General features: G+C 36.7%; 1 protein-coding gene across 1 annotated transcript; it reads right to left on the reverse strand.

The window, feature by feature from the left end:
• Positions 1–1,073: 1,073 nt before the first annotated feature.
• On the reverse strand, positions 1,074–2,012 carry LOC116861098 (olfactory receptor 2T33-like). Its single transcript, XM_032847582.1, has one exon. The coding sequence runs from the start codon at positions 2,010–2,012 to the stop codon at positions 1,074–1,076; it is 939 nt and encodes a 312-aa protein (XP_032703473.1).
• Positions 2,013–22,444: the final 20,432 nt, after the last annotated feature.

A 22,444-nucleotide genomic window follows, 5' to 3' on the forward strand; every position in this document is an offset into this window, starting at 1 on the left:
TATATTGATCACATGAGGGGGAAATATATGGCACCTCCTAGGACTTTTGTTCTTGTAGAAATCGAAATATCCCTGGCCTTCTTCCACATGTTATAAGATTAGTAAATAAATCTTCACTATACTTCAGTGTACTGTGTCGTGGGATGAATTATTTATTTAGTATGCTGGCTGAAAAAAAGTGTGTAATTGTTTTGCTGTTACCCACCAGCTCTCTAAGAGTTTGGCTACCTATTTTGAAGCCTCAAAGTTAGCTCCACTGACTTTCAAAGTCAGATGTTATGGAGACTCTTCTTCCCTGTGCATGTCCCCTGTATGAGGGGAACCTGGTGTGGACTCTGATCCTTTCACATCTTTATACTTTTGAGGTGCTTTTCATAGATTTATTGATTTCACAGAGATTCCCAATGATGTCTCCCTTTTTTATGTGGTCTTCTCTCTGTGATTAACTATGGAATGTTTTTCTGCCATTTGGCTCCAGGTTGTTTTAAGAGTTAGTTGCATCAATGTTGCTGATACCTCCCTGTATCCAGGATGGGAGGTAAGCTCAGGATCCTCCTCTTACATTGTCTTCTTGTCTTTCTCTAATATTGCTACCTTTAAAACCAAACAGATTCAAGAATGCTAAGTTCAAAGTGAAACCCAGACATTGATTCTCATTTTATTTAAAGAAAATTTTGTAATCTCAGGTTTCAGATTAAATTTACTTTTTAAATGCAAAATAATTTTATTAGCTTTTTTCTAACTTTTTTTTATTATGTTATGTTAGTCACCATACAGTACATTATTAGTTTTGGTGTACTGTTCCAATATTTATTGCTTACGTGTAACACCCAGTGCTCCATGCAATACATGCTCTCCTTAATATCTGTTACCATGCCTTAATAATGCCCAAATGATATTTATAAGTAAAATGAAGAAACCTGCATTGGAATACTAAAAAATCACATATGAATAGGTCTGTTTACATAAAGCCACAATCAGCATGGTTTCCTAAATCCAACAACACGATTCAAAGTGGTATTTTTGTCTGTGTTATAATTTTTTTTTCCCCACAGCTCAGGTGTGGTTTTCATCTAGTAAGAAAGCACACATTTCCCCATAAGTTTCTTGAGAGCTGCCACCACCTCCTTGTTCTTCAGGCTGTAAATTAGGGGATTCAACATGGGGGTTAGGATATTGCTGAATACAGAAAGAGCTTGGTCCTGCTCTGCACTATGGGAGGAAGTGAAAGTCATATAGATAAATATGTTTGGGCCAAAGAAGAGACTCACCACAGTTAAATGGGAAGAGCAGGTGGCCAGGGTTTTTTTCCTTCCTTTGACAGAGTTCATATGGAAGACCACGAGGAAGATGAGAGTATAGGAAGCTATGATGAGACTGAAAGGTACAACAAGCAACACAATGCTTGTCACCACCACCACTAACTGATATACTGACGTGTCTTCACAGGAGAGCTTAATGAGGACTGGGACCTCACAGAAGAAGTGATGGATCTCCCGTGACCCACAGATGGGAAAATGCATAGGGTAGACTGTATGGATAAATGAACTTACAGAGCCTCCAATCCAACACCCCAAAACCATGTGCATACAGAACCTGGGGCTCATGATAATTGGGTAACGCAGTGGGTTGCAGACAGCCACATAGCGGTCATAAGCCATCAGAGTCAAGATGAGACACTCCGACATTCCCAACATTAGGAAGAAGAAACTCTGTGTTCCACAGCCAATCCATGATATTGTCCTTTTCCCTGTGAAAAAATTAGAAGCCATCTTTGGGACAATGGTGGAAGTTAATGTCAAGTCAATGAGAGAGAGTTGACTGAGGAGAATGTACATGGGTGTATGGAGCCGAGAGTCTCCCCAAATCAAGACAATCAGAAGTGTGTTTCCCAGGAAGGCAAAAGTGTAGATAAAAATGATCATGAAGTTGAGGACAATATAATGCTGAAATTCAGGAAAGAGCCCCACAAGGATGAAATCAGTTACAGAGGATTTGTTTCCACCTACCATACCTCTAAAAGAAATGTAATGGGTTGGGGGACAAATCAAATGGGTTAGAACTGGTGACATTCAATACAGGTCTTATATCAATAGTTGGATGTAAAATTTTATATCTTTCTCACCATCTTTAGAATCCCATAAAATTTGCTATCATCTCACCAGAGATATCTCACTATTATTTCTGAGCAATTGTCTATTTCTTAAATAGATAATATTAGGGGGAAAAGAAAGATAAGTTCAGTGCCTTTTAAACTCTGTTGAGTGTATTCTTTCTTTCTTTCTTTCTTTACCAGAGAATGTTGTAAAAACTATGGATCAACTTTCTACAAATATAAACATAAAGTTGTGCCTATTGTTTAATAATTATGGATCCTAGTTATTAAATCTTGCAAATTTGAGGGGGGAAAGAGGACGATCAAATTAATTCACTTAATTTCATTTTAAAATTACAAATCAGGGGTGTCTGGGTGGCTCAGATCATGATCTCAGGGGTCTGGGATCAAGCCCCACATTTGGCTCTCTACTCAGTGGGGAGCCTGCTTCCCCCTCTCTCTCCCTCTGCTTGCTTCTCTGCCTACTTGTGATCTCTGTCTGTAAATAAATAAATAAAATTTTTAAATAATTAAAAATCAATCTTTAATAGAATATTAAAGAGGTCCCATATTAATTTATTTTTGGCTATTCATGATGACATAAGTATAGTAATGAAAATTGCCAGACCTATTTCCCCTCTTGGAAGCCATAAATATTCCGTATTGTTAAAAAAAAATAGCTTCAAAAGAGTATCTGTCTAATAAATACTTATTATCCATAAGGCTGACAATGTACATGGAGTTCAGCAGGACACATTTCAAAATTCAATGTATGATAAATACCTTCACTGCAATTGCATTCCCGGTGAGAACAAAAGATTTTACCCTCCATGACACCTTGCTGAAAAGTGGAGAACCCACCCCAATCTAAGAAAGAGAAATGTAGTGCATGTAGAAGTTTCCATACGCTTCAGTGTTTCTTAGAAGCTGGTATTGATGAAACACAGACATCAAAATAGCTTGAAATCCTGTTCTCTATTAATGCAGAAGGAAATTTCATAATACAAAACATTGGCATTCCCTAGGTTAAGGTAATGGTCCTTTTCTGGGTTTGTATATTCAGACTATTTTGTGGTAAATATATGCTCTAAAGATATTTGTTTTTCTCTTAGTCATAATTCTGTTGAAATATAAAATAAGAAGCTAATTCTTCTTCTTCTTCTGTCACTAATGAGCCTGCTCTCTAATCTTGCTAAAATTATACTTATATTATCTCTGGAAAATAAAGTAGTTCTTGAAAAATCATCAGCATTTACTTATTTTTCATTCTAAATTTATTGAGTGGCATATATATATATATATATATATATATATTAGTTTATATACACACATATACACATGAGTTTAGATATGGAATCATTTATACCAACAGATAACAAGAGAGTAATAAAAATGCTTAAACTAAGGCTCTTATAGGGTGATATAAACATAAAGAAAGATCTGTCTGAGTAAGGCAAATTGTGAAGAATGATCCAACATTTAATTTGAGGTTCGTCTACCCTAGGACACAGAAAACTCATATAAGTTTAAAGACTAAGGAAATACTCTCTACCGTCAACACTCATATTGCATAGATAAGTGAGAAAAGAATTAGAATTCCAGCACAGGGGCGCCTGGGTGGCTCAGTGGGTTAAGGCCTCTGCTTTCGGTTCAGGTCATGATCCCAGGGTCCTGGGATCGAGCCCCACATCAGGCTCTCTGCTCAGCAGGGAGCCTGCTTCCTTCTCTCTCTCTCTGTCTCTCTGCCTACTTGTGATCTCTGTCTGTCAAATAAATAAATAAAATCTTAAAAAAAAGAGTTCCAACACAGATTATTATTTAACAGTTTTGAACTGTATAAACCATAAGTTTTCAATTTCTTCATCCCATCCCCCAAATAACTTCATGGAACACGTATAGGCAAGATATAAACATACATATTTATGCTTTCATACTTATAAACATATTGTACATATAAATATGCATATTTATATCATACACATATGTGTTCCATGGATTGGCTTGGTTTTGTCTCTCACTTTCTCCACTGAGCTTAGAAATTCATCTGTCTGCTAAAAATATTTCATTCTTTTCCTAGAATAAGTATAATAGAGGACCTTTGTGATTAGATGTTTGTGAGGCATGACACATTCCAAGTGCTCAAAATTTATCTATAATTATTATTTATTATCAGTGACAATATAGCAGCCCTCTTCTGCAGTCTGTTTTAGGTCTGAATTATAATCAATTATACAAGCCACATAAATCGTCAAGGCTATCAGTATATAACTTTATAACTTTCAGCATGCTAATGGCAAAAACTTTAAAAATATGTAATAAAGAAAAGGAGGTAGTGTGTACTGACTTTGAAATGAAACATCACAGTAAAGAAAAATAATATAGGGGAGCCTGGGTGACTCAGCTGGTTAAGTGACTGCCTTCGGCTCAGGTCATAATCCCAGGATACTGGGATCAAGCCCCACATTGGGCTCCCCGTGCTTTACAGAGATCCTCCTTCTTCTTTTCCCTCTACTGCTCCTCTTGCTTGTGTGCTCTCTCTCTGTGTAAAATAAATAAACATTTTTAAAAGAAAAAAACTACATGTGTTTAATTGATATTTACTTGATATTTTAATTACTATTTTGTAAATTTGTATCAGTGAATAACTACCTGCCTGGGGAAAAGAAAAACCAAAAGCTATTGGTTGTATTTTAAGAATTAAAAAACCATGAATTACAGTGCAGCCAGACTACAGATAGTAATTCTTGGAGTAGAAAAATGTACTGTCATTTATTAAAATTTTTGAAATATTTATTGAATTGTTCCCACAATAATAAAGCAATTGCATCAATTAATGAAATCCATTGGAATAACTATTTATTGACAGGAATTTCAATATATTTCCATTATTTCTTTAATCTAATCTAGAAGATCAATCTACTCCAAATGCAGAGTGCAATGTTACATTAACTATAGGATTTTACTGGGCTTTTAAAAAGTCTTCCACATTATGACTATTTATATCATTTTAGGAACACATCATGCCATTATTGTTGGCATGATTTGAGGTTGTGCTTATGTAGGTATGCACAAGGAAAATGAAAAGAAACCATAACTCAGTCCCTAGATAGTTTTTCTTTTTTTCCCCTTAAGATTGATTATTTATTTATTTATTTATTTGACAGGCAGCGATCACAAGTAGGCAGAGAGGCAGGCAGAGAGAGAGGTGGAAGCAGGCTCCCTGCTGAGCAGAGAGCCTGACAGGGGCTCAATCCCAGAATCCTGGGATCATGACCTGAGCCAAATGCAGAGCCTTTAACTCACTGAGACACCCAGGTGCCCCAGTTTTCCAAAAAGCAATAGGATAAATTTAGGAGATTATTATGAGATTCACTTGGTTACTGAGTTTTGACAGATCTTTGAAAATATCAGTTTTGACAATGAATCATGGAACACAACATCAAAAACTAATGATGTACAGTATGGTGACTAACATTAACATAATAAAAGAAAAGAAAATATGAGACTCGAGTCTGAATTTTTGGTAATTCTCACTCTCAAATGTCTCCCTCAACATCATGAGTGATGCCTGCTCCAAATTATGCCAGGTTTGGTCATACAAGAGTATTTATAACACAGTTATTTAATGACTATCATCCAGGCAGTTAGTCAAAGAGAAACATTACAATTTCATACAGCTTTCTTCTGTATCTGAACCCTGGGAAGTATATGAAATATTCATTTAAGACTCTCACAGTTATTTTGCCTTTTGTAAGTATAACCACCAAAGTCTGACATCTGTGAAACTTAATAAGCATACAAATTTTCTACAGAATATCCATTACCAGTTGTAGTTCAAGATGCTTTTCTTTTTTCTGCTAGTTTAGTATCTACCTTAGATTCTACTTATCTCCAGACGCCACTGCCTCTTGGAATTTATGACAACTTTTAGGTTTTCTGTGATCAAGTATTATATTCTCACTATGCAGAATTAGAATTCTTTTGCATAGGAAATGAATGCAATTGACTTGGTGTTGATGGAGAGACATACATTTTGGGAATGAGCCCAGCGACTATGATTATACAATACTATGTATATTAAATACTCATTGGTATAACAGGTAAGATCTAAATTGGTAGGTTGCTTAGTAATTTGTTATCATTTTGGAGACCTTTGAAGTGAATGACCTATGGGAACATAGTCCCCAGACTTTAATTAACTTTGATTGCAGATAATAATAGTTAACACAGCCCCGTGCTCTTCTAATGCCTCACTAAAGCCAGCAGGCATGACCATGCCCTTCACTGTCCTGTTTCTTTTCTTCTACTATCAAGAACAAGGTGAGTATTGGAAGTCCTAGTAAAGACACTAGGCAAGAAAATATATATAACTAATCATAACTTAAAAAGAAGTAAAACTGACACTCTTCAACCAATAAATACATTCATAAATATATTCATTAAAGTTGCTAGATACAAAGTCATGTACAAAATGCGTTGTGCTACATAGACTAATATCAAACTATTTGAATTAGAAATTAAGAAACTGATCCAATTTACAATGGCATCAAATAAATAAATAAATAAAATAACTACGTAGTAGTTTAACCAAGGCTGCACCAATGTATATTCTCACGAACAATGCATGAGAGCTCCCACTTCTCTACAACTTCACCAACACTGTTTATTTATTCTTTATCTTACAGTATTCATTCTTGCATGTGTGATATGGTATCTCATTGCAGTTTTGATTTGCATTTTCCCGGTGATTAGTAATGTTAAGGATTTTTTTTCACTGTTTTCATTTGCATGTACTTCTTGGAAAAAAAAGTCAGGATCTCTGTCCACTTTTAATGAGGTTTTTTTTTTTTCTTTTTCTTTTTCTTTTTTTGGTGTCTATATATATATATATATACATATATATATATAATTTGCATTCATTTATTTCACAGAGAGCTAAAGAGAGACAAAGAGCACAAGCAAGAGGAATGGCAGAGGGAGAAGGAGAAGCAGGCTCCCTGTGGGGTTTGATCCCAGGACCCTGAGATCATGACTTGAGCTGAAAGCAGATGCTTAACCAACTGAGACACCCATGTATCCCTAAAATATATTTTGCATGTCAACCCCTTATTAAATATAGATTTTGAATATATTTTCTTCTATTCACAAGGTTGCCTTTGGTTTAGGGGATATTTTTACTGTTTTGTTGTTGTTCATTTTATTCAAGTAAAATTAATGTGCAGTGCTATGTTAGTTTCAAGTGTACAATAAAATGATTCAATAATTCTATACATTTATCAGGGCTCATTAAGATAAGTGTACTCAATCTTATTTATTCACTTCAGTCTTTTGATTTTATTGATTTCCTTTGGTGTGCAAATCTTATTTGACATAATCCCAATAGTTTGTGTTTGCTTTTGTTTCCATTGAGTAGGAAGACACATCTAGAATAATGTTGTTAAGGCAGATCTCTAGGATATCCCCATCCATGTATTTTAAAGAGATTTTATGGTTTCAGATCATTTATTCATATTTTCAATTTATATTGGGTCTATTTTTCCATATAATGTAAGAAAGTGGTCCAGTTTTACTGGATGTAACTGTTTATTGGAATTAAGTGTGAAGTTTTCCCAGCATTACTTATCAAAGAGACAGTATTTTCCCCATTGTGTAGTCTCACCTTCTTTGCTGTAGATTAATTGAACATATCAGTGTGTCTTTATTTCTGAGATCTTTATCCGGATACATTTTGTACGTCTATTTTTATGTCATTACCATAGTGTTTTAATTACAATAACTTTGTTGTATATATAGAAATCAGGGATTATTGTATTTCCAGCTGTTTTTGTTTTTCTCAAAATTGCTTTGCCTATTTGGGGTCTTTTATGGCTTCAAGTATTTATTCTTGTTCTCTGAAAACTATTGCTATTTTGACAGGAATTGAATTGAATCCGTAGATTGATTGGGGTCCTATGGACACTTAGACAATATAAATTTTTTTCCAAATCATTAGTGTGGTGTATCTTTGGATTTGTTTCTATCATCTTTATTTCATTAATCTTTTACAGTTTTCAGATTACAGGTGTATAACTCCCCAGGTTAAGCTTATTTCTAAGTATTTTTTCTCAAGAAATTATAAATGGAATATAAACTGTTAAATTATTTTTCTACTACTTGATTTTCAGTTTATGATAATGCAAAATATTTCTGTATATTAATTTTTATGCTGTGATTATTGAGTTTCTTTTTAATTCTAGTAGGTTTTTGGTGGAGTCTTTAAAGTTTACATCTATAGTATCTAATCATATACAAATACTGACAATTTTATACCTTCCTTACCAATTTGACTGCTTTTTTTTTTCTTGTCAGACTGTTGGAGCTAGAACTTCCAGTATTATGCTGAAAAAAAGTGATGAGAATAAAATCATCATCCTATACCTGATCTTAGAAGAAAGCTTTCACTTTTACCTGTTGAGTAAGATGTTAATGATAGACTTACCCTATATGGCTTTATTATCTAAATTATGCTTCCTATAAACTTATTTCATTCAGCGTGAATATCATGAAAAATTGTTGAATTCTGTCAAATGCAGTTTCTGCACCTATTAAAATAATGACTTTTTAAAATTGTGTTGTATTAGTCACCATAAAATGCATCATTAGTTTTTGATGCAATGTTCCAAGATTTATTGTTTATGCACCACACCCAGTGTGCCATGCAATACATGCCTTCCTTAATAACCCCCACCAGGCTCATCCATTCCCCTTCTCCTTCCCCTCTAAAACCCTAAGTCTGTTTCTTGCAGTCCACGGTGTCTCATGGGTTGTCTCTCCCTCTGATTTCCCCCAATTCACTATTCCTTTCCTTCTCCTAATGTCCTCCATGTTATTCATTACATTACACAAATAAGTGAAACCATATGATAATTGACTTTCTCTGCTTGACGTTTTTTACTCAAAAATTACCTCCAGTCCTGTCCATGTTGATGCAAAAGTTGGGTATTCATCATTTCTTTTTAATTTTTTTTATTTCTTTTCAGAATAACAGACTTAGTGTTTTTGCACCGCACACAGTGGTCCATGCAATCAACCCATGCCCCTCCTAATACCCATAACCTGGGTCCCCCAACCTCCCATCCCCCGCCCATGCAAAATACTCAGATTGTTTTTCAGAGTCCATACTCTGTCATGGTTCACCTCCCCTTCCAATTTCCCTAAACTTCCTTCGCCCCTCAATATCCCCTTGTCCTCCATGTTATTTGTGATGTTCCACAAATAAGTGAAAACATATGATAATTGACTCTCTCTGCTTAACTTATTTCATTCAGCATAATCTCTTCCAGTCCCATCTATGTTGCTACAAAAGTTAGGTATTCATCCTTTCTGATGGAGGCATAATACTCCATAGTGTATATGGACCACATATTCCTTATCCATTCATCCATTGAAGGGCATCTTGGTTCTTTCCACAGTTTGGCGACCGTGGCCATTGCTGCTATAAACAGTGGGGTAGAGATGGCCCTTCTTTTCACTACATCTGTATCTTTGGGGTAAATACCCAGTAGTGCAATTGCAGGGTCACAGGGAAGCTCTACTTTTACTTTCTTGAGGAACCTCCAAACTGTTCTACAAAGTGCCTGCACCGACTTGCATCCCACCAACAGTGTGAGAGGCTTCCCCTTTCTCCACATCCCCTCCAACACATGAAGCTTTTAGTCTTGCTAATTTTGGCCATTCTAACTGGTGTAAGGTGGTATCTCAATGTGCTTTTAATTTGAATCTCCCTGATGGCTAGTGATGATGAACATTTTTTAATGTGTCTGATAGCCATTTGTATATCTTCATTGGAAAAGTGTCTGTTAATATATTCTGCCCATTTTTTAGTGATTGTCTGTTTTGTGTGTGTTGAGTTTAAGGAGTTCTTTATAGATCCTGGATATCAACCTTTTGTCCGTACTGTCATTTGCAAATATCTTCTCCCATTCCGTGGGTTGCCTCTTTGTTTTGTTGACTATTTCCTTTGCTGAGCAGAAGCTTTTGTTCTTGATGAAATCCCAAAAGTTCATTTTCACTTTTGTTTCCTTTGGCTTTGGAGACATGTCTTGAAAGAAGTTGCTGTGGCTGATATCAAAGAGGTTACTGCCTATGTTCTCCTCTAGGATTCTGATGGTTTCCTGTCTCATGAGGTCTTTTATCTATTTTGAGTTTATCTTTGTGTACAGTGTAAGAGAATGGTCAAGTTTCATTCTTTTACATATAGCTGTCCAGTTTTCCCAGCACCATATGTTGAAGAGACTGTCTTTATTCCACTGTATATTTTTTCCTGTTTTGTCGAAGATTATTTGACCATAGAGTTGAGGGTCCATATCTGGGCTCTCGACTCTGTTCCATTGGTGAATGTGTCTATTTTTATGTCAGTGCCATGCTGTCTTGGTGATCACAGCTTTGTAGTAAAGCTTGAAATCAGGTAACGTGATGCCCCCAGTTTTATTTTTGTTTTTCAACATTTCCTTAGTGATTCGGGGTCTCATCTGATTCCATACAAATTTTAGGATTATTTGCTCCAGCTCTTTAAAAAATACCGGTGGAATTTTGATGGGAATGGCATTAAAAGTATAGATTGCTCTAGGCAGTATAGGCATTTTAACAATGTTTATTCTTCCAATCCAAAAGCATGGAATGGTCTTCCATCTTTTTGTGTCTTCTTCAATTTCTTTCATGAGTGTTCTGTAGTTCCTCGAGTACAGTTCCTTTACCTATTTGGTTAAGTTTATTCTCAGGTATCTTATGGTACTTGGTGCTATAGTAAATGGAATCAAGTCTCTAATTTCCCTATCTGTATTTTCCTTGTTAGTGTATAAGAAAGACACTGATTTCTGTACGTAGACTTTGTATCCTGCCATGCTGCTGAATTGCTGTTTGAGTTCAAGTAGTTTGGGGGTGGAGTCTTTTGAGTTTTCCATATAAAGAATCATGTCATCTGTGAAGAGAGAGAGTTTGACTTATTCATTGTCAATTTGGATAACTTTTATTTCTCTTTGTTGTCTGATTGCATTTGCTAGGACTTCTAATACTATGTTGAACAGGAGTGGTGAGAGTGGGCATCCTTGTCGTGTTCCTGATATCAGCGGGAAGGCTGCGAGCTTGTTCCCATTGAGGATGATATTTGCTGTGGGTCTTTCATAGATAGATTTTATGAAGTTCAGGAATGTTCCCTCTATCCCTATACTTTGAAGCGTTTTAATCATGAACGAATGCTGGATTTTGTCAAATGCTTTTTCTGCATCAATTGAGAGGACCATATGAATCTTCTCTCTTCTCTTATTGATTTGTTCTATCACAATGATTGATTAGCGATTGTTGAATCATCCTTGTAACCCAGCGATGAATCCCACCTGGTCGAGGTGGATCATCTTTTTAATGTGCTGTTGGATCCTGTTTGCTAGGATCTTGTTGAGAATCTTAGCATCCATATTCATCATTGACACTGGTCTGACATTTTCCTTTTTGGTAGGTCTTTGCCTGGTTTGGGGATCAGGGTAATGCTGGCTTCATAGAAAAAGTCTGGAAGTTTTCCTTCTGCTTCAATTTTTTGAAACAGCTTCAGGAGAATAGGTGTTATTTTTTCTTTGAAACTTTGGTAGAATTCCCCAGGGAATCCATCAGGTCCTGGGCTCTTGTTTTTTTGGGATGTATTTGATCACTGCTCAATCTTGTTACTAGATATTAGTCTATTCAGGTTGTCAATTTCTTCCTGGTTCAAATTTGGGAGTTTATAGTTTTCCAGGAATGCATCCATTTCATCTAGGTTGCTTAGCTTATTGGCATATAACTGTGGATAATAACTTCTTACGATTGTTTCTACTTCCTTGGTGTTAGTTGTGATCTCTCTCTTTTCCTTCATAATTTTATGAATTTGGGCTTTCTCTCTTTTCTTTTGGATTAGTTTGGCTAATAGTTTATCAATCTTATTGATTCTTTCTAAAACCTGCTTCTAGTTTCATTGATACATTCTACTGTATCCCTAGTCTCTACTTCATTGATCTCTGCTCTAATCTTGATAATATTCCTTCTTACGTGTAGAGTTGGTTTGATTTGTTGTTGATTCTCCAGTTCTTTAAAGTGTAGAGACAGCTGGTGTATTCAGGATTTTTCAATTTTATTGATGGAGGCTTGGATGGCTATGTATTTGCCCCTTAGGACTGCCTTTGCTGTATCCCACAGGTCTTGGACTGAAGTGTCTTCATTCTCATTGGTTTCCATGAATTGCTCCAGTTTTTCTTAGATCTCTGGGTTGATCCAAGCATTCTTAAACAAATTGGTCTTTAGCTTCCAGGTGTTTCAGTTCCTTCCGAACTTTTACTTGTGATTGAGCTCCAGCTTCAAAGCATTGTGATCTGAGAATATGCAGGAAATAATCTCCGTCTTTTGGTATGGGTTGAGTCCTGATTTGTGACCCAGTATGCAGTCTATTCTGGAGAAGGTTCCATGTGCACTTGAGAAGAATGTGTATTCTGTTGTTTTAGGAAGGAATGTTCTGTATATATCTATGAGGTCCATCTAGTCCAATGTGTCATTCAATGCTCTTGTTTATTGATTTTCTGCTTTGATGATCTGTCTATTTCTGAGAGAGGCATGTTAAGAACTCCTACTATTAATGTATTCATATCAATATGACACTTTATATCTTGATTAATAGTTTTCTTATGTAATTGGCTGCTCCCATATTGGCGGGCGGGTAGATATTTACAATTGTTAGATCATCTTTGTGGATAGTCCCTTTAAGAATGCTGTCATGTCCTCCTGTACCTCTGACTACAATCTTTTCTTTAAAATCTAATTTATCTGATATGAGAATCGCTACCCCAGCCTTCTTTGGAGGCCCATTGACATGAAAGATGCTTCTCCATCCCCTCCCTTTCAGTCTGGGTGTATCTTTAGATTCAAAATCGGTCTCTTGTAGACAACATATGGATGGGTCCTGTTGTTTTGTCTAATCTGCAACCCTCTTTCATTTTATGGGTGCATTTAGTCCATTCACATTGAGAGTGATTATTGAAAGATATGTTTTTATTGACATCGTGTTACCTTTGAAGTCTTTCTTTCTGTAGATTGTCTCTATATTTCTGTTCAATGCTATTCTTAGGATTTTTCCTCTTTTTTAGACCCCCCTTAAGATTTTTGCAGTGTTGGCTTGGTGGTTGCATAGACCTTTAAGATTTGCAGGTCTTGGAAACTATCTCTCCATCCATTTTGAATGTCAGTCTTGCTGGATAAAGTGTTCTTGGCTGCATGTTCTTCCCATTTAGTGTTCTGAATATATCTTGCCAGCCCTTTCTGGCTTGCCAGGTCTCTGTGGACAGGTCTGATGTTATTCTGATGGGCTTTCCTCTGTACGTAAGGACCTCTTTGTCCTAACAGCTTTCAAGTGATTATATCTACAATTATGATTCCTCTATTTACTATCAGGTGCCTTGATTTTTTTTTGGAATCTATTATCTTGGGGGGAGACTGCTCTGTCTCTAGTACATGAACACTGGTTCCATTCGTGAGATTGGGAAATTTTTCATGAAGAACTTGCTCCACTATATCTTCTAGACTTCTTTCTTTCTCCTCCCCTTCAGGGATTCCAATAATTCTGATGTTGGAACATTTCATGGCATCATTTATTTCCCTGATTCTGTTTTCGTGGCTCCTAAGCTGTTTGTTCCAGGCTTCCTCTTGATCCTTTCTCTCTATCTGTTTGTCCTCCAGATCACTAATTCTATCTTCTGTCTCAGTTACCCTAGCTTTGAGAGAATTTAGATTGGAACTCATTGAGAGCATTGTGATCCTCATCCCTGGTAGCTTTCAGCTCTGCCCTAACATTGTGAACATAATCTCTGGTCGCTTTCAGCTCAGCCCTAATCAATTCCGTTTGGTAATCCATGGCTTTCTCCAACCTAGTTATTGCCTAGATAATTGTTAGCCTGAATTCTCTTTCCGATATATTGTCTATGTTGATAACCATTAGCTCTGTTGCAGAAGGTCCATCCTCTGCATTTTTCTTCTGTTGGGCATTCCTCTTCCTAGTCATTTTGGTGAGAGATGACTGAACAGATGTTGCTGGATGTATTGACCATGGTGCAGTCAAGGTGCACCCTGGAACACTTCTGAGCAATCAGGATTCCCCACCCTACAAGAGAAAAAAGAAAAGAAAAAGAAAATAAGAGAGAGAGAGAGAGAGAGAGATAGGAATGAAAGGGTAGATAAAAGAGAAGGTTCAGCCCAAATAGGCCCAAAGGTAAGATTTATGAAGTATACAGACAAAAACAGACAAAAAGACTGATAAAAGTATATTACAAGAGGAAAAAAATATATATATATAAGCAAAAGGGGAAGAACCTCATCAAAAAGATCCCCAAGTGTAAGATTTATGTATGATCAGGACAAACACAAAAACACAGAAACACTGGTGGAAAAAAAAGATGGGAGAGTAGTTATAAATTCTCAGTGTGGACGAGGAAGTTTGTTTTGTTTCTTTCTGGATGTATCTTGATATATTTGTTAAAGGACTCAACTTTCCTAAGATAAAGGGGGATTAAAAATTGGTTTACCTATAGGGGTAGCATTTATTGGGGAAAGGGGATTACCTTGAAGTTTAACTCTACATGAATATTAGAAAATAAAAATAAAAAAAGAATAAACTAAACTAAAATAAAAAAAAATAAAAAATATAAATGCAAAAGATAAACACAGGTGTATGTACCAAAAAGTTCAGGTTAGAAGGTTATTATGGATTTTGATGTACTGGACATTTCTCTGTGATGGTAAATCGGTTAAAAAATATGTATATAAAAAAAAGTGAACCAGAATAGTGGGAATGAGTTAAAAATAAAAGTTGTATCTATGACATTGTGGTGGTTGTTCTCTTGTCTTCTTCTTCTTTTTTTTTTTTTCTTTCCTGGTTGGTTTTTGTGGGAGGGGCCTGCCACGTGGGTATTCAGTCAATGATGTTCCCTGAGTTAAGTCCTCCTGCCCCCCTCAAGGGGGTGGCCTCTGAGGAAACCGTTTTTTTCAGGCTTTTGTTCTCTGGAGGTTTTTATGTTTGTTCATTTCTTTTCTCTCTCCTTGACAGCTTTTGATGGTTTTGGAGGTTTAGAGGAAAGCAAACTGCACCCTGACTTCCCTCGCAGAAAGAAGCCTCAGTCTGTTCCCCTCTGGGTCTCCAGAGCACATTTAGCTCCCCCTCGGCCACTGGCAGAGCAGGTTCTGAGTCGCAGTCCCTCGGGACGCAGGATCTCCTGCTTGTACCCAAAACCACAGCAGTGCCAGCTGTCTGGTCTGCTCTAGACTGCCAGAGAGTTTCCAAGCTGCGATTGCACAATGAGATTTTCCCAGTGACCCGGGCTGGGAGTGACTGGTATTTCTGGGTCTAAGAGCGCTGGGCTTGCACGCACCTCTCTCAGGGGAGGGTGTGGGGCGTGCACGTCTCAGGCTCTGTTAGCAAGGTGCGGGTTTAAGAGCGCCGGGCTGGGCCGTCCCGCACCTCTCTCAGGGAGGGTGAGGGGCGCACGCGTCTCAGGCTCTGTTAGCACGGCTCAGCATTCTGCCATCTGGCAAGGCCCCCAGCCCCTCACAGGAGCCAGACCCCACACGTTCTTGGGCACGCTGGTGGCTCAGGGACCAAGACCTAGTTTCTCCACCGCACTTTCTCTGGCTCTGCACCAGGGGAGGCTGTCCTGGGACTGGGGACTTAAGCCCCTGTCCCTAGCCGCCCCGATTCCCACAATTTCCCCCCATGATCCTTTGCTCGTTTTGAGTATTCCCAACCAGACTCCAAGTTAATGCTGGTCCCCAGATGCAGTACACTCTCGTATTGGGGTATTACTTTCCAATCAGTCACCTCTGGTGGCTCCCTCCCCCTTTTGTTTATCTTCCGATATCAGTCCAACATTCCAACTCCACTTTACCTGCCCACTGGTGTCTTCTGCCCCTGTAGAGATCAAGACGTGTATAATTCTGATCTCAGGCTGATTTCATGGATGATCTGAGTTCTTTGGTAGGTAATCAGCTCACTTTAGGGTACAGGTTGAAACGGTGCCTCCCTCCTCCTACTTCCCCGCCATCTTGTCTTTCCAGGTATTCATCCTTTTTGATTGAGTAATAGACCACATCTTCTTTATCCATTCTTCTGTTGAAGGGCATCTCAGCTCTTTCCACAGTTTGGATATTATGGACATTACAACTATGAACATTGGAGTGTGTATGTTCCTTCTTTTCACTACATCTGTATGTTGGGGGTAAATACCCAATAGTGCAATTACTGGGTCATAGGGTAGCTCCATTTTTAATTTATTGAGGAATCTCCACACTGTTTTCCAAAGTGGCTGCTCCAACTTTTATTCCCACCAACAGTGTAAGAGGGCTCCCCTTTCTCTACATCCTCTTCAACATTTGTTGTTTCTTGCCTTGTTAATCTTTGCCATTCTAACTGGCATAAGGTGGTATCTCCATGTGATTTTGATTTGAATTTCCCTGATGGCTATTGATGATGAACGAAACTTCAAGTGTTCTGCTAGCCATTTCTATTTCTTCATTGGAGAAGTGTATGTTCATGTCTTCTGCTCATTTTTTGACATGATTATCTGTTTTTTTGGGTGTTGAGTTTGAGGAGTTCTTTGTAGATCTTGGATATCAGCCCTTTGTCTGTAGTGTGATTTGCAAATAACTTCTCCCATTGCTTGGGTTGCCTCTTTTTCTTGTTGACTCTTTTTCTTGTTTCCTTTGCTGTGCTCAAGCTTTTTTTTATTTAATTTTATTTTTCAGTGTTCCAAGATTCATTGTTTATGCACCACACCCAGTGCTCCATGTCTTACATGCCCTCAATAACCATCATCAGCCTCACCTAAACCACCAACCCTCTCCCTTCCAAAACCCTTAGTTTATTTCTCAGAGTCCAGTCACTCATGATTCATTTCCCCCTCCTATTTCACTGAATTCACTTCTCCTTTCTTTCTTTTAATGTCCTCCATGTTATTTCTTATACTCCATACTTAAGTGAAACCATATGATAACTGACTGTCTCTGCTTGACTTATTTCAGTCAGAATAATCTCCTCTAGTCCCTCCATCTTGATTATATTAGAAATAAATAGAAAATTTAACATTGGGTATTCATCCTTTGTTTTGGAGGCATAATATCCCTTTGAATATATGGACCACATCTTTATTTATTTATTTATTTATTTATTTATTTATTTATTTATTTTTTAGAGGAGAGAGGTCAGTGGGAGAAGCAGACTACCTGCTGAGCAGGAAGCCAAATGTGGGACTTGATCCTGGGACTCCAGGATCATGACCTGAGCCAAATGCAGTCACTTAACCAACTGAGCCACCTAGGTGCCTTGGACCATATCATCTTTATCCATTTATCTGTTGAAGGGCGTCTTGTCTCTTTCCACAGTTTTCAATTGTGGCCATTGCTGCTATGCACATTAGGGTACAGATGTCCCTTCTTTTCACTGCATCTGTATCTTTAGGGTAAATACCCAGTAGTACAATTGCTGGGTCATAAGGTAGCTCTACTTTTTTTTAATTTTTTGAAGAATCTCCACACTATTCTGTTTAGTTTCGATTGCATTTATTTCTGCACTAATCTTTATTATCTACTTCTTTCCACAGGTTTAGGCTCTTTGTTTGTTTTCTGTTTGTTTGTTTGTTTGTTTATTTTCTTTTTCTATCTCCTTTAGGTTTGGATAAGGTTATTTATTTGATTTTTTTTTTTTTATTTCTTGAGGTTGGCCTACATTGCCATAAACTTCCATCTTTGAACATCTATTCATGCATCCCAAAGACTGGATTATTGTGCTTCATTTTTATTTGTTTCCATATATTTGTTGATTTCTTCTTTGATTTCTTGATTTAACCATTCACATGTAGGGTAAATAACATCCTACATGTATGTGGGATCTTCCAATATATTTTCTTATGTTTTGTTTTTTAGTTTTTAGTGTTGTGGTTGGAAAAGATGCATGGTATGATTTCAAACTTTAAAAAGAAAACTGTTGAAAGTTTTAAAAAATTATTATTTTTATTGTGTGACACTTGTCTCCATACAGTACATCATCAGTTTTTTTGATATAGTGTTCAATTATTCATTAGTTGTGTATAACACCCAGTGCTCATCACATCATATGCCCCCTTTAAAGCCCATCACCCAGCTGATACTTGTTTTCTGGAGACTTTTCCATGAACACTTGAAATAATGTGGATCCTGTTTTTAAGATAAAATGTTCTGAATATATCTATTAGGTTTATATGCTCTAATTTGTCAATCAAATCCACTTTGTTCTTGCTGATGTTCTGTTTTGATGATCTATTGATGTAAGTAGGGTGTTCAATTCCTCCATTATTTTGATATTACTATTATTTCTTTGTTATTAAATGCTCTATGTATATGGCTATATCCGTGTTGGGTGAATAAATATTTACAATGATCTTTTTTTGACCAGTCTTTTAATGATTATATAATTATTATATAAATATACTGTTTTTGTATTCCTACTATTATTAATCCAACTTATGGTCTTCCTTTTCTACTCAAAATATTCCCTTTAGTATTTCTTGCAGGGCTTATTTAGTACTCATGAATTCCTTTAATGTTTTTGTCTTGGAAACTCTCAAGTCCAGTGAATAAATTTATGATAATTATTTTAAATCTTCTATCAGGCACATCATGTATCTCCATTTTGCTTAGATCTCTTTCTGTGAATTTGTCTTGTACTTTAATTTTAGACATATTCCTCTATCTTTTCAATTTGCCTAACTCTCTGTATGTTGCTACATGTTAGGAAAGTCAGTGATGTCTCCTGAAAAATAGTGGGTTATGAAGAAGAGATCCTGTCTGTAGTGTCCTGAAATGAAGTATCACTTCACTTGAACCTTTGAACCTACCACTTCAAGTGTGTCTCTTATGTATGTTATGTACACCCTGCTGTTGTGGCTAAGCTGATTTTGCCCTTGCTCCAGCCATCTGCAATGGGTCTTTTTCCCTGTTGTAAGCAGGGTTTGCTTCCTGGAGTGCAGTAGACCATTCTGGGGTCATCTTGCACTTGAGCTGAGTTATACCATCCATTTTCCAGAGATGCAATAGCACCAAAATTCCAGGCACTTTCTCTGTTTTGTCCATGAGAAGCTTTCATTTTGGGGAAAGGCCTAGCTGTTACACCAGCTGTCTTCCTCCAGCCCACTGTTGAGTTCACAGCCTGATGGTTATTTGTGGTTATTGTTTCCTCTTCCCAGGGAAAGAGTCACTTTGGAGTGGGGCTGGCCCTTTAGGTCTGCTTGCATATGGTCAAGCTTGTTGAATCACTTTTGGATGGGATATAAGAGTGTATGGAAGGGGTGGATCTGCAGAAAGGCAGGTTGAGGGGTTCAATGGTATTTAGAAAGTTTGCTGGGGACTGCTCTGAGAGGAGACTTGGAATTGAGGCCTGGCTGGAGAGGGTGTGTCCAGAGGAGAATGTGAGAGTGAGGCATTTGTGTTAGCAAGTTTAGTAGGGAATGTATGTGCCATGTTGATTCCAGGTGATCTTGTGTTTTGACTGGGAAAGGTGAAAACTGAACCCCCAGATCCTCTGTTCACAGAGAAGTTTCCCAATGATCCCTGCCCCTCCAGCACACTCTGAGATTAGTAAACATATATCCCTCCTGTATACTGCAGGTGTTTTTCAAAATACAGCTTTTATGCTTTGTCTCTACAGGATTGTTTTTTGTGATGTCTCTTTAAGGGCAAGGAATCAGTTTCTTATTGCACTCCCAGCTCTCTTTTAGCAAAGCCTGCAAATTTTTAGAATTCTAAGTTATGTCCCTATGCTTATAGGAACTCATGAGTTTCAGTGTCTCTGATTTTCAAAACCAATTGATATGGGGGATTAATCTTTCCTTTCTGGGCTTCCTGTTATGACAGTCTGTTTCTCTACCCTCTCCATGTCCATTCTGTCCCTCCATCTCACAGACATTCTTGTGGATATGTTTAGATCCTGAGTGTATCTCTGTCCTTTCTACCCTCTTCAATGTGATCTCTTCCTTATATTTACTTGTGGAGAGTTTGGTCTGCCAGTCTTTATTTTTTTTCCCGGATTATTTAAACTGCTGTTAATGTTATCTAGTTGTATCCACGGGAAGATGTGAGTTTCTACTACTCTAACATCTTCCCTGGAGGTTTAATAAACAGACTTTTAAAAAATAATGTTTGAAAAACTAGATAGCCAAATGGAAAATGATGAAACTAGATCACTTTCTTGCATCATAAACAAAAATAAACTCCAAATTAGTTAAAGACCTAAATGTGAGACTGCGAACCATGTGATTCCAAGACAAAACAGGCAGTAATCACTTGGACATTGGCCTTAACAACATGTTTATGGATATGTCTTCTCAGACAAGAGAAAAAATTTTAAAAATGAACTACTGGCACATCACGAAAATAACAATAACAACTACAACAAAAATAGTTTTGCACAGCAACAGAAACCATCAGCAAAATTAAAAAAATAATAACAACAATGTAATGAATGGGAGAAGATATTTGTAAATGATAAATCTAATAAAGAATTATTATCTAAGATAAATAAAGAATATAGAAAATTTAACATCATAAAGCAAAATGTCCAATTTAAAAATGGTAATGAATCTGAGAAGACATTTGTCCAAAGAATATATACAGATGAGACCCAAACATATGAAAATATGCTCAACTTCTCTATTCACAATGGAAATGTGAATGAAAACTACAATGTAATACAACTTCACACCAGTCAGAATGACTACTAAGCAAAAGATAAGAAATAACTAATGTTGGCAAGAATATGGAGAAAAGGGAACCATTGTACACTATTGGTGATAATTCAAATAAGTGAAATCACATGCAAAAGAGTATGGAGGGTCCTCCTAAATTAAAATTAGTAATAACATATGATCCAGTAATTCCATTCTTTGGTTTTTACTCACAGAAAATGAAAACAGTAATTTGAAAAAAATACACCATTATATATACTGCTGCATTATCTATAACAATCAATATATGGATGCAAGCCAGAGTCCCATGATGATTGATAATGTGGTGTGTGTGTGTGTGTGTGTGTGTGTGTATTGCAATATTACTCAGCCATAGGAAATAATGAGGTTTTGTTATTTGCAACGATGTAGATGGACCTAGAAGGTGTTACGCTATGTAAAACAAATCGGACAAATACAGATACCATATGATTTCACTTATAAGTGGAATTTAAAGCAAACAAACAAAAACACATTCTTTCAAATACAGAGAACAAACCTGTGGTTTCCAATGGGCTGGTGGTGGAAGAATGAACAAAATAGATCATAGTGATTAATAGCTACAAAATTTCAAGTTAGAAAATTAGTAAGTCATGGAGATTAAAAAACAACAACAACAATATAGGGAATGTAGTCAATAATATTGTAATAAGATTGCATGGTGACTACACTTATCACAGTGAGCACTGCATAATATATAGAATTGTCAATATGCTCAACTGACCATAATATTGTACTGCCTGTCAATTTTATTTCAATAATGGGTTTCAATGTAATTTTATATAGGAAACATCAACCTGGATAAAATAGTACTTCATGGAGAAAATGGATGTCTTTTTTCCTCCACTTTTCTACTCTCAGATTAGGCTGATGCTCAGTCAAAAATTAGAAGCATTAACTCTCTCCTTTGTCTCTTTGATGGTAAAATATGACAATATTGCTCGTCCACCTTTGTGGATGATTTAAGAAAATATGTATACCTCCATCTATCTGTTACCAAAGCCCTTTTATTCAAATGTTTCTATTAAAGTAACTCTTTACTAAACTCAATTTTTTTTTCAAAAAAGAATAAGTCGTTTGACAATTTAATGACTGTTTTGAAATAATCTATGTCTCTAAATAGACATTTTCCATAGCTGAAGAAAACTTCAAGCCAAGGAATTTGATTTCCATTCTGGAACTGGTTTTAAATACGAAGTATGACAGTGATATTTCTTAAACCATTTTGATATTAGGTACTTTCCCAGGACCTTCTTTACAGCCCCCACAACCTCCTTGTTTCTAAGGCTATAATTTAAAGGGTTCAGCATGGGGGTGAGGATAGTATAGATCATGGAGAGATCTTGATCTAGTACTGGGGTGTGGAAAGAGCCAAGTGTCATCTACATCACTATTGCTAGTCCCAAGTAGAGACTCACTGCAATAAAGTGAGAACAGCACATGGACAGGAATTTTTTTCCTCCCCTCAGGAGAGTTTATTTTGAGAACAATGAGGAAAATTTGAATATAATAAGTCACTATTAAGCTAAATGGGGTGAGTATAAATATAATA

Source organism: Lontra canadensis, unplaced genomic scaffold (genome assembly GCF_010015895.1).
Source record: "Lontra canadensis isolate GAN:19392208 unplaced genomic scaffold, GSC_riverotter_1.0 scaffold190, whole genome shotgun sequence".
Taxonomy (NCBI): Eukaryota; Metazoa; Chordata; class Mammalia; order Carnivora; family Mustelidae; genus Lontra; species Lontra canadensis.

Coding starts and splice junctions, on each gene's coding strand:
- LOC116861098 (XM_032847582.1), bottom strand. CDS start 2,012: ATGGTAGGTGGAAACAAATCCTCTGTAACTGATTTCATCCTTGTGGGG.